The sequence below is a fragment of the Dermochelys coriacea genome, chromosome 4 (genome assembly GCF_009764565.3).
Source record: "Dermochelys coriacea isolate rDerCor1 chromosome 4, rDerCor1.pri.v4, whole genome shotgun sequence".
Classification (NCBI taxonomy): Eukaryota; Metazoa; Chordata; order Testudines; family Dermochelyidae; genus Dermochelys; species Dermochelys coriacea.
This window is the reverse complement of record NC_050071.1, coordinates 56,341,687-56,355,487: the sequence shown is the minus strand read 5'-3', so window position 1 is coordinate 56,355,487 and position 13,801 is coordinate 56,341,687. Positions and strand designations below refer to the sequence as shown.

The window sequence follows — 13,801 nt, the reverse complement described above, 5'->3', positions numbered from 1 at the left end:
AAGAAGGAAGTTATATATATGGGCACATTAGTTCTACTGAATCTATTCTATTCTCACCTAATGAAGAAATCCATCTCCCCCATAAAAAAATCTCTCATCACCAGTACTGACTTAGCATTGCTACCAAGCTGCATCAGAAGTTAAAACGCAGAGTAAATTTTTTTTCCATTTGATGCAGTATTATCCAAGAAAATCTTTTTGTCTGCATTGTTCTAAAGCTGCCAAGAAGTAGACAAGACAAGGCATTAATCAAAGTAAGCAATAACAATGGTTTTATTTAAAACTTCCAGTAAAGAAGACCCACTAGTTTTGGAATAAAAGTACTTAAAGTACTACAGAGTAAGAGAATATAAAAGATTAGCAGAAAACAAAAAAAAAAAACAAAAAACAAAACAAAAACCCAGTAAAAAAAATTAAAAATATTTTTTTTTTAAAAAAAGTTTGAAATAGATCCAAACAGGGTTTTCAAATCCTCCAAACATTTAACAGTTACTAGGTTTGGCAAAACAAAATTCTTTTACACAATTAAAAATCTACTTTTTATGTAAACTGCCGGAAATCGCTCAATAATTCAAGAACAGACTGTACAATTTGTCTTGAAATATACAGAGCTGCAGTCTCAGGACCGCAGGAATGATTAATTTTGCCTTCTTCTCAGCTATATGAATTAACCAGCTACATAAACTGTTTTTGGGGGGAGGGAGGAGGCAAAAATAATCAGAGTTAACAAGATAAAGCCACTATAAAAAAATTAATGAAATGCACAGCAAAGTTCAGACCTCTGTTTCATTTCTTTAAACTAATAAGCTACGTTTACAGTATATTCTGCATGTCAATTGCCATTTCCCCCTCCCCTTTTCCCCCACTCAAATATTCCTAAGTCCTCTAGTCCAAGCGAATTAATTCTAAACTTTCAAATACACTGTACATACATTTAGCAAAGAGCATACCTAACATTATTCTTACAGCAGTATGGTCAGTACACAATTTCATAAAGATTATTACACATGACCATGATTAAACCTCCCACCCCATTCATCCTTTCTTTCTTTCAAGAGAACAGCAAACTATTACTAGACAAATGGTTTTAAAATATTTTGTAGAAAGCCTGTGGAAATCAGACTTCATCAATATGGGCTATCAACCCCAGAGAACACAATGAATGCTGAACATATAAAAGAAAGGTGACCTCAGAGTGCCAAGGAAGATCCCTTGGGAACACTGTCTAAAAGATTATTATCTTGGTCATCCCTAACTATTACACAAAGTCCTGCTAAACAATTTGCATGTATCAATTTTACAAGAGACAGGTACAATGTAAACTGAAATTTTTGACACCAACAGTGTGTTAAAGGCTTTTTTTTTTTTTTTTTGCGCTTTTTCCCTGAATCCAAAAGTTGGTCACAGAGGTCAAGTATTATCAAGGCTCTTATTCAGCTGCTGCCAGTTCATAAATGTGTCTGACTCATACATCCTTCAAGTACATGCAAGGCTCAATAGTTTCCAAACTGCAGAAGCTTGGGACCCTTTAAGACACAGAGGAAATAGGATTATGAGGTGAGCCCATTTGAGTAAGAACTTTATCCAGCCACTGAAGGGGGCCATGCAGGTGTATCTCAATCCAGCATGGAGTGCTCGTTACATCTTGGCGATGATATTCGGCTCCCCAACCCTACAAACAAAAATCACATAGAAAAGTTATTACTTTTACCTTATTTTACAATGTCAAGGAAGTGGAAAATGCTTCTCTCTCATTTTATATAGTACAAAGGCAACAGATATAACCTGGCCTTACAGGTGGAGGTTACCACTGTTGAGGAGCCATTTTTGCATGAATTATGTTACCACATTTCCCCCTGTGAATCTGAAGCAGATTTAAGAGAGTCTGCGTAAGGTGACAGACAGATACTTGAAAACTGAAGTCTCACTTCAAATTTGGCAATGGTAATGCATGCTTCCCCATATCGCCCAGTCATGTATGCCCCATGTTGCCCTTGAGACACCGCTCTCCTGGATTCCATCTACACTAGGGAAGCGACCTATGAACAATCTCTCCCCGCCCCCACCACCAATGACCTTGGTACTGAACAGTTCAGCTACCAGTTCAGGTGGGGACCAGAACACCAAGCGTTCTGTAATGGAAGTGGTGCACACCTTCTGACATGGTGTTAAAAATGGTTTGGCCTTACAGGCAGGCAGACTATTAGAGTATGTGGGGCCAAACCATTTTTAACACCATGGCAGAAAGTGCACACTACTTTCATAATAGAATGTTAGAATACTATAGCGTTAAAAACATACTAGTAGTCAAACTGTTTTCAACACCGGTGGAGGAGCTAGGGGCCCTTTGGGGGTTTGTTAACCTCAGGTTGGTAACTTGGTCATTTTCCTACGGTCAGTTATAATCCTACGGTCAGTTATAAAAGATTTAATAATTATCTGGAAAGAAATCTAACAAAGTTCATTGTATAGTTTGATAAAGTAAATTATCTTTCTGGGACGGCCTGTAGGGCAGTAGATGGACCACAGGAATCAAGAGTAAAAAAATATATATTTTGTATTAACCTCAGATTAACCCGTAAGGCATATGCACAAAGTCGTCACCTTATCTCTTTAAGCCACCATTTTAGGATACCGTGCAATTAATTTGGCAGTCTTGAAATATTTGACTGACCCTTTTATCCCGATCCATATTTCTGTCGCTCACATCATTGCTACAATCCTTACATGTACCCTGAGAACAGAACGGTATGCACTTTGTTTATAGAATTTCTAATCACCCGACAGACCCCAGGGAACAAAAATACCTATCTTCCGATCACTTACATGACAGTCCCAGCTATACTGTCCAAGAAATGCCCACTACTTCACAATTTTGATCCTTTGGACAGTAGCAGATTGTTATTGAATACAGTGTGGTTATTTGAAGGGCATGGAAAAGACAAAGCCTGGAAAAGTTGCTTGTTAATTACCAAACTTTAACTTGACCCACTGTGCATCAGCTCTGTTCATAAACACTCTTGGAGAAGTGGACTAAACACTGGGTAAATGGAGAGGAGCACCACAAAAATGCTAAAAATTCAGAAAATCTGACCAATGAGAAAAGGTTAAAAAACTGAGCATATTTAGTATTGTGTAAAGAAGACTGAGGGGGACCTGATAACCATTTTCAAATATGTTAAAGGTGGTTAGATGACAGATCAATTGTTTTCCACATCCACTGACAGTAGGACAAATAGTAAGGGGCTTAATCTGCTGAAAGGAGATTTAGGTTAGACATTAGGAAAAACTTTCTAACCATAAAGGGTAGTTAAGCACTGGAATAATCCTCCAAGGGAAGCTGTGGAATCCCCATCCTTGGGAGGTTTTTAAGAAGTCAGAAAAATCTGTTTCTTAAGAACCTGTCACAGACATTTAGGTTTAGTTGGTCCTGCCTCAGTGCAGGGGGCTGAAGTGATGACCTCTCAAGGTCCCTTCTCACCCCTACATTTCTATGATTCTAATGCAGCGGTGGGCAAACTATGGCCCATGGGCCGGATCCAGCCCACGGGATTGCCACCCCCGTGGCGCTGCAGGGCTAAGGCAGGCTCCCTGACTGCCCTGGCCACGCACCGCTCCCGGAAGGCCTGCGGGCCCAGGAGGAGGTGGCAGGGGAGGCAGAGGGTTCTGTGCACTGCCCCTGCCTGCAGGTGCTGCCCCCCACAGCTCCCATTGGCCGGGAACAGGGAACCATGGCCAGTGGGAGCTTTGGGGATGATATCCACAGGCAAGGGCAAGGAGGAGCTGCCTGCCCCGCCCCACCTCCAGGAACCACTGCCGGACAAGCTGGCCACTTCCGGGAGCGGCGCGGGGCCAGGGCAGACAGGGAGCCGGCCTTAGCCCTGCTGCATGCTGCTGCCATCCTGGAGCCACTCAAGGTAAGTGGCTCCGCGCTGGAGCCCACACCCCGAATCCCACACCCAGAATCCCTCCTGCATCCCAACTCCCTGCCCTGAACCCCCTCCCGCACTCTCTTCTGCACCCCAACCCCTTGCTTTGAGTATACCCCGCAACCCTCCTGTGCCCCAACCCCTTGTCCTGAGCCCCTTCCTGCACATTGCACCTGCTCCCACATCCCAACCCCCTGCCTCAGCCCTACATTCATGGCCCTGCATGCAGTTTCCCCATCCAGATGTGGACCTCGGGCCAAAAAGTTTGCCCACCCCTCTTCTATTGTAACATTCTATTGAGGCAGTAAGAATAGTTGCTAGGCATGATGGAAACTACTTAACTGTGCCATTATCAAACCTAGAAAAAAATGTAATGGGGAGAAATCTGCAACCAAGAACCTACAGAATGTACCTTTGATTTTAAAATTCTGTACACCAACAAAATGATGTTTGTCCAAGGGGATAGCTTTGTATGTTTAAGAACATGCACACAGCTTTTGTTTCATAGAAAAAGTGTTAATAAAATATAACACATTTACAATCAATGTAATTATTGATAGGGAACTTCTCCAATATAAAGGCATGAAATGGAACTGTTTGCACTAGGATTATTTATTCATAATTCAAAAGGGAATATTCTCTTTTGCTTACAAAACACAAGCCCAACTGAACTCTTACCTACCTTTACAAAACTCATACGGATAGTGCACATCTTAGTAAGCTCATACACTGTTTCAAAGCCATGGTTCACTGATTGAGCCAGAAGCTGCGCAAACTCTTGGTTGTTGAAAATTTTCAGACTGCAGCCACTGGGAATTTTACAAACTGTGGTTGGATGGAACCCATGGTGGTAGTTGCAGTTTCGACTTTGAACAAAAATACTGCTGTCACTAAGGCATTCAGCATAGACTTCTCCCCCAACATAATAGAGGTGAACTCCTAAGAGGAAAAAGTATTTGTTATGGAGAGGTCAAATGAATTCATATCACATGCACAGTCTGGCACACGTCTTTGTGGAGATGCTTTTGTGCTTCTCCAGTTTAAAGAGAAACATTATATTTCACTCACTAGTAGGACTCTCTTAAAGCTTTGTTGTACCTGTACCTCCAGATTCCACCAAAGTTTGTTTTTCAAATCAACCGTTCATTAAAGTTTTACTTTTGTAAACTGCACAGAAGAAAACTACTGTAACAGTGCAAGATGACAGGTTTACAGGGCCAGAACATCTGCTCAGATCCCATGGGTTCATATTTGGGGGACAAAAGATTGACTGGGCCCAGGGTAGGGAGAACAGACATTGTTCCCCTTCCAGCGGCACAAAGAATCCTCGGAAAATAGTAATACAGCTCCAAGATGGATTCTCCTCCAGCATGTACTAGCTAGGATGAGTGTCTGTTAGGATAGCTTCAACAGAGGTGCACTTCCAGGGAGCCAGAGTACAGTGCAGCATCAGGAGGAACAGCTTAATGCCACGTGAATCCTATGGCTTCTCATGGACCCCTCAAGATCTGAGCCCATGCCTTCGGCCTTTTCTATAGGGGTCAGCAAACCCCTATGGGATATTGGTGGGGGGTGGGGAATCTCCCCCCAGAACCCTATACACAGGCTTTTAAACTTTACGAACTTTGGGGTTCAAATTCTCCACTGTTGGAATAATCAATGTGAAATAGCAAAACCAGAAAAAAATGCACAGAAGGTATTAAAGTAAATCAAATTCCTAGAAAGAAAATCTTGATGGCATTTAATAATATGGTACATGTAAAATTTTGCTGAGGACATGACTCCCATATCATCTTAACAACAAAACAAATCTGTGACCACGTCTTCAAGCTGTGAATCTGTTCTTCTTACAAAGGGAGAAATTTAAATGGTGTTTCTATACAAGAACATGAAAACAGAAGAATGGCCATACTGGGTCAGATCAATGATCCATCTCACCCAGCATCCTGTCTCCAACAGTGACTAATACAGAGCTTCAGGGGAACAGTCTTAAACAGGGCAGTTGGAGTGATCCTTCCCTATGTTCCCTCTCCTGGCTTCTGGCAATCAGAGGTTTAGGGTCACCCTGAGCCTGGGGTTGCATCCTTGACCATCTTGGCTAATAGCCATCAATAGACCTATCCTCAGTGAACATATTCAACTCTTTTTTTAACCCAGTTATACTTTTGCCATTACAACATTCCATGGCAATGAGTTCCACAGGTTAATTGTGCGTTGTGTGAAAAAGTACTTCATTGTTTGTATTAAAAAAGTACTTGTTTGTATTAAACCTGCTCCCTGTTAATTTCATTGGGTGACCCTGATTTTTGCATTGTGGGAAAGGGTAAATGCTTCTCTATTCATTTTTTCCACAGCATTCATGTTTTTATAGAGCTCTATCATAGCTTCCCTTCATCACATCTTTTCTAAAACTGAACAGCCCTAATCTTTTTAGTCCCTCCTCATAGGAAAGCCATTCCATACTCCTATCATCTTAGTTGCCCTTTTCTGAATCTTTCCAGTTACACTATATCCTTTTTGAGATGAGTGACTATAATTCGACACAATATTCAAGGTATGGGCACCCCAGGGATTTATATAGTGGACTTATGATATTTTCGGTCTTATTTTCTAACCCTTCCTAAATAGTTCCTAACATTCCATTAGCCTTTTTGATTGCTGCTGTGCAGTGAGCTGAAATTTTCAGAGAATTATCCACGGTGACTCCAAAATCTCTTTCTTGAGCGGTAACAGCTAATTTAGAACCCATCGTTGTATATGTGTAGTTGGGATTTTTTCCCCCAGCATGCATTACTTTGTACTTATCAACCTAGAATTTCACATGCCATTGTGTTGATCAGTTACCCAGTATTGTGATATCCCTTTGCAACTCTTCACAGTCAGCTTTGGATTTAACTACCTTGAATAATTTTTCATCATTTGCAAACTTTGCCACATCACTGTTCTCTCCCTTTTCCAGGTCATTAATGAATATGCTGAACAGCACAGGTTCTAGTACAGATCCTTGGGGGACCCTGCTGTTTACCTCTTCATTCGTAAAACAGACTATTTATTCCTACTCTGTTTCCCATCTTTTAACCAGTATGAGAGGCCCTTTCCTGTTAGGCCATAACTACTTAGTTTTCTTAGGAGCCTTTGGTGAGGGATCTTCTTAAAGGCTTTCTGAAAATCCAAGTACACTATATCAACTTGATCACCCTTACCCACATGCTTGCTGACATGGTCAAAGAATTCTAGTAGATTGGTGAGGCATAACTTCTCTTTACAAAAGCCACGTTGACTTTTCCCAACAAATCATGTTTATCTCTGTGTCTGATAGAAACTATAGTAAATAACTGAACTACCAATTTGTGCAGTACTAAAGTTAGGTTTACCAGCCTGCAATTGCCAGAATCACCTCTGGAGCCCTTTTTAAAAACAGGTGTTATACTCACTACCTTCCAGTCATCTGCTTGAGAGGCTTATTTCCAGAAATAGGTTACATACTGCAGTTAGTAGTTCTGCAATTTCATTTGAGTTCCTTCAGAACTCTAGATGAATACCATCTGGTCCTGGTAACTTATTACAGTTCAATTTATCAGTTTGTTCTAAAACATTCTCTACTGACACACTGATGTGGGACAGTACTTCAGATGTGTCACCCAAAAAGGATAATTCTGATATGGATATCTCACCCACATCCTGTGCAGTGAAGACCAATGCAAAGAATTCACTTAGCTTCTGTGCAATGGCCTTGTCTTCCTTGCATGCTCCTTTAACACCTAAGTTGTTTAGTGGCACCTGTTTGGTAGACTTCCTGTTTCTGATGTAAATATCTTACTGTTAGAATGTGTTAAAGAGAAAAAACTTTCCTGGCCTGCCTTATTATACTTTTACACTTAAGTTGTAAAAGAGTGTGCACACCTTCTTATTATCCTCACTAGGATTTGACTTCCAATTTTTGAAGGATGCCTTTAAATAGGAAATCAAAATTAGCATTATTTTAAGCATGGAATTCCTGCCATCATTCATTGTATATATGTACCTATTTTATAGGTTTCTTAAATTTTCTATCCTGCATTGGTATCTCGTACAGTTAATGTTATAGTATCTCTGGTATCTGTACAGTTAACGTTTCAGTAGAACTTTGCTTGTAATGAGGCTGCTTTGAAAAGTTTACTTTTATAGTTTTAAATGGAAAATCCACAAAGTGTTATATAAAGTACACAGATACTTTCTGGGGTGGGGAAAAAAAGAGAAGGAACAAGACTTAGTGGCACAACCTCTGAGTATGAACCTGGGAGCAGCACAGGTACTAGCATGGAAAAAGCTTTTCTTAGCTAAAGGTTGCTTTTCAAAATAATAAACTGTATGAAAACTAATCTCCCTGAGGCACCAGCTCAGTTTCAGAACTGTTTCCTGTGAGATCCAGGACAACATCACTGTAAGAAACTGATATCCAAGCATAAAAAAAAAAAAAAAAAAAAAGAGTACGGAGTCATTCAAAGACAGCTTTCCCTCTAAACCCATTTCATAGTGCATCAATATAACCCTTCCCCTGAAATACATTTTTTTGGTTACAAAGCTCCAAGAACCTCTCTCTGGAGAAAAAGAAAAAAAAAAAAAACCCCTTCAGAATTTTTTCCCTGCCTAAAAATGAACAAAGTACTTTTACAACACCACTGGTAGATGCTATACAAACACAACATTTGCTACCACAAAAATTAAAATAAAGTTAATTTGGATTTAATTTACATGACAACATTCCCCTCAAAATGAACTATTATGAAGCTAAATTAAAAAAGCAACCATCAATTCTTTTGGGAGAAGACTGTCAAAGGCACGAAAACAGGAATACCATGAACTGTCCTTTGGACTTCTGAAAATCCCTCCTTTAAACTGTATTTGGATTACTACTTTAGCAGGCCTATAATCCTTTAAGGGAGTTTAAGGGCCAGACAATTTAGATATCTTTAATCAAGGAAAAAAAAAAAAAGATTTTGTTCAGTTATATAGTTCAGATTTCTAGAATCATCAATTGTCGGGCTGTGTGAGAAAAAGTAACTGCCTTAAACTGTTGTGCTAATTAAAATTAGATAGAGAGTCTGCAGACAATCAAAAAAACTGATTAGAAGATGGAAAGCTTCCTGCAATTATACAACAGGTGAGAACTTACAAGAGCACAGGACTTGACAAAGAAATTATGTATTTGCCAGTGTTCATTAGAACATGACTTCATAACGTATATAATAGTCTGTCCTTGAGGCAAGAAGCCCAGATTGCTGCGTTTAGCTAGAAAGCAAAACAAACGAGAAAAACTAAATGCACCTTTGCCAATATGCCGCCTGGTGTTCTCAATGGTGGAATTCCGGTTAACGTTAGAGAGCAGCCCAAGGCAAAATCTGTTCTTGTTGTTTGAAGGATCAGTAAAACCATCTACCAATACACTGGTGGAGGAGGCATGAAATGCTTCCCCAACACGATTGTTCAGCTCATAGTAGACAATAGAACACCAGTGTTTTGGCTCTTCATAAGCAACTGCCTGAACATCTGGAAAGAAAGAAAAGGTTACAGTCAATGGCACTGCAACTAATATGTTTCTGAATTTTAAAGATCTGCAAACTGTAGGGTTTGGCTTAAGATCACAGAGAGAAATTCTGGATAAATAACTACTAATTAAGTGCCATCTTCTATGGAGTTCATTTATCATTTAATTATTTAAAAAAACAAACACCCCACTTTTCAGAGCCAAAGAAAGAATTGGTATAAATACAGTTAAGATAAAATTACTCGCAAAACTTCAGACATAGGAAAAAATATCAGAGCTGGCAACAGGTAATTAAGTAAGAGAACATGTTATGGGTTATCAAGCACCCCCGCGTTCTTTGCAACATATGACCTAGATCAGCACTACCCTGAGTGTTGACAAATCAGAGAAGTACTCCTTCAGTTTGTTTTACAGAGCTACCAAATTTTAAAAATATTATAAGTTACAAAATTCTGTATTAACAATGAGAAATCACATAGCAGAAATTGTCAGAACAGCTGGAGGTTTTCACAACTGCCTAGGAGACAGCTGGGATTTTGGCCATGCAGGCAGGAGTGACACATGGCTTGGGTTTTTGGTATCCAGGTGGCAGATTAATCTTTTGTATCTGGGAAGGCAATGCACCTTCCTCCCTCCCACCACTCACCTACTGGGCAGGTGCAGAAATTACTTTAAAATTTGGGAAGAGGATGTTTGAAATCTTCATTTCCCTGCCCTACAGACCACAGGGTTGGTTCACAGTGACCTTCCTCAGTATCAGCCACTACATCCAACAACAAAAAAATATGTACATTACAGTTGACAGTTCTATTAAAGTGATCAGCAATGAAATAGTCAACGTGCATGTAGTTGCTAGATTTCAGTGTTAACACCCTAATGAGATGCATAAACAAATTTCACATCTCAGAGCATTTGTTTCATACTTTTTGCAAACTCAAACAGACAGTATTGCTTCAGTTTAGATTCTGAAGATTTTTTTCCCCCCACAATCAGAAGGTTAGGAGGCTTTTCTAAAAAGAAAAGAAAAATGAAAGCTTAGACTTCGGACCACAATTATGCAACAATTTAAAAATAATATGGAATCGGGAATTTACAAGGCTATGAAATTTCATTATACACAGGAAGCAGAATATAGGAGGTTTATAGGAATAAAGGAGGTTGAAGAAGAGCTAGGATGTGGCTGTTCTGTGTGTGAGGGTTTTAAGTGAAGAGGATGACTATTTCTGTGCTTAGTACACAGTTTAGGAATCTGAGATAGCAGCTCTGCAGATCACAGTTCTAAATGCAAGCTGAAGTGCTAAAATGACAATGACATTGCAGGAATTTGTTTCTCCTTTCAGCGCATTCCCAATGCCAACATTAACTTTAAGGCCAACATTCTATAATTTTCCTTTGCTTAGAAAAAATGTTTTTCATACACTGATTTTTTTCTGATAAAAAGGGACATGAGCAGAATTTTAAAAATTTAAAATGTGATTATCTAGCTGACATAAATAGTAGGAAAGTATGTAGCCTACGCAACGTCAGTGATGAAAACTGTGCAAGACAAAAATCTTGGTGCAGGGTTTTTCTAGTGTGATGTCCATTGCTGACCAAGAACATGCTGGGAAATGCTCATGAAAAGGGGTTTAAGTTCTGTAAAGCCACAGTATTGTTAAGCCTTTTCAAATCATTGTAAGTAAAAGAAGCCTTTAATTATTAGTAAGGGGTTACTACACTTTGCTTTCAAATTAAGTTGCCAGTAACTACCAAAGCTACTGCTTTGCCCCAGTTCTCAAACTCAGGAAGAAACCTTGCCAGCTGGCCATTCTTACAGAATGAATCATATCTCTCTCACACAGATTTCATACTAACTTCCTTACGTTTGCTTTAAGTCATGCAGAGCAGGTGCGTTTTGTCTCTCCATTCCCAGCATGGGCCAACAATGGAAATTACCCAGCTTCAGTGACAGGATGCAGCTTGTTAAGTCAAATCTCTTAAGACTAACAAATCTCCATAAAGAACATGCTTCTAAACATTTGCAACTAAAATGTTTAACATAAAAGTTTATTGAAACAACTGTTTTTATACAACTACAGCAGACCTTTTAGGAGGACAATTAGACACTGGATAGGCACAGCAAACAGACAGGAGCTCAAAGAATGAGCAGACCGATATAAGCATAAGCAAAGAAATAAACGTGTCTTTTTCCCCTCACTCAAGAAACAGTGAATTGAAAAGAGACTATTCAACTTACTAGCAAGATTAAAAAAAAAAGTAGAAAGCTCTTAAGATGAAAAGAAAAATGCAAACCATTCCCTTTGGTTGTTAAGGGTCTCACATGTGATGCAAAAATTCCACAGCACAGATATAGTGTATTTACAAGGGGAAAAAATGTGCAGAAATCTGCAAAGTTAGGTATAAACACTGATAAATGTACTTTGGGCCTTCATCAGCTGCAAAGGCCAGTATGCAGTCGTGTATAGATCAGCAAAACAACTGACAATGCCAAAGATTGTGCTTATCAAGTGCAAGCTCATTCTGAAGAAGGAAAATAAACCAACACGGAACCAATATAAATTATATTAGAAGAGCAGATATATTTGTGGGCCCCGACATTTTAAGCTTAACAACAAAACTCATATGAAATTAAACAATAGCTGAAGCGTTCATATGCTTGTAATCTTTATAATCATTCTGGCAGTGTGAGCCTAAGTCCTCTCAGAGGGGGCTATTTCTCACCATGTGTTGAATGCACTAAATCCTTTACTCAGCAGTTTATATTTGCAATGTGTTTAAAAAGCCGTGTGTAAAAAGTTGTCTGTGCCATAAGATGTAAAACAAAATGAAAAGAATTTAACACATTTTCCCTGCAGCAATACCACCTCACGCTGCAATCTCATGAGCTAAGCAGGGTCATGCCAGGTCACTACTTACATGGGAAGGAAAACATTCCTATCCCAAGCTCCCAGGAAAAACCCAGGGTGCTGCAGGAAGGAGTGTTGGCAATTCAGTGTCATGCTCTTCTCTAGAAATCAGAGCTAAGCCAGTGCAATATCATGGCGGTTAGGAGGCACTTCGGTTGGGTGTGCTGTGTTTCCGAAGACAAAGCATACTGAGACCCTGACCATTTTTAATAAAGTATTCATAGTACTCTTCATAAGTGTAAAGATGTTAGTGCCAGTGTCCTGACCAAATCTCAGTTTAGGCAGCTATATTCCCTGCTCTAAATTCACTCACCCACCAACTGGATATCAACCGTACAACATCAAGCACTGTCTTAATATAATCATAATAGATACCTTTCACTGCCTGTTAACAGGTGTGCTGTGTGCCATTACACACAATTACTATGCTTTACCATAAGAACTGTTTAACTTCAGTGATTGTTATAGATGAGAGTTTGTAATATGCTTTTGGATTCTTCTGGTTGGAAGTCAACATTTAAAACATGACAGGTTTCAGAGTAGCAGCCGTGTTAGTCTGTATTCGCAAAAAGAAAAAGGAGTACTTGTGGCACCTTAGAAATTGTCATGTACGGTCACTTAGACTTTTTTAGACCTAGAGGCTCGTAAGAGTGTATAATTTTACCTCCAGTAGAGGTGGGGGGGGGAAGGAAACCACATTCCCTGTAGTTTTTCTTATTGTCTACAGTTACATATTTCTATTAAATAATATGAATCCAGATCAATATTCAGTTTAAAAAAAATTATGAGACTCTGCACTTTAGAAACCAAGCAGGGGGAAAAAAAAAAACAAAAACAAAAAGAACAACCGCATATAGAAGCATTTTACCTCCTCTGCTTATTTCTGGGGGAATTGAGGGTGCCATCATGTTGGTGTCCATTGGCTGCGAGCCATCCTGTGTCATCTGATCTTCCGGAGGCAGGTAAGCAGGAGGGGGAGTATCAGCTAAATATAGAGAAAGCAGAGATGCAATTCCTTCCCTCTCTTTAAAATGTACATATATATATCCACATAAACAGTTCAGCGTTAACTTGGAAATACTTTCAGCCTGACTCAGCCATAACTTCCACCCACTCATCAGAATATCTGAGAAAGCAATCATGGACCTTGATTCAGGGAAGCAGAGGATTACTGTGTATGAAATAGCAGTAATTTTTCTTGTAGTTATAACTATCAATCCACAAGTGAAAGCTTGGCTTCATTCTTTCAGTGCTTCACAAGTTCAAGGCACTGGATATACATTAATGTCTCCATGCTCAGCACCATCAGCCCTACATTCATATAGAACATGAACAGAACACAAGCACAGGATTTGAAGTCTAGAGGTTCTAATCTCATTGATGTTGTTTCCAGTGTGGCCCTCCATCAGTGTAGTATCTGAACGTACTGCAAGTGTTAA

General features: G+C 39.5%; 1 protein-coding gene across 5 annotated transcripts in view; it reads right to left on the bottom strand.

Moving 5' to 3' along the window:
* Positions 1-249: 249 nt before the first annotated feature.
* The window catches only part of SMAD1 (SMAD family member 1), a 65,539-nt gene continuing 51,987 nt past the window's right edge, over positions 250-13,801 (bottom strand). For all 5 annotated transcript variants that reach the window (XM_038400027.2, XM_038400025.2, XM_038400028.2 and 2 more), the window contains 4 exons: positions 13,231-13,347; positions 9,237-9,458; positions 4,612-4,868; positions 250-1,672 (listed from right to left, as the gene is read on the bottom strand). In XM_038400027.2, the coding sequence (XP_038255955.1) occupies positions 1,529-1,672; positions 4,612-4,868; positions 9,237-9,458; positions 13,231-13,347 (740 nt within the window). In that variant the 3' untranslated portion in view covers positions 250-1,528. The remainder of the gene's footprint in view (positions 1,673-4,611; positions 4,869-9,236; positions 9,459-13,230; positions 13,348-13,801) is intronic.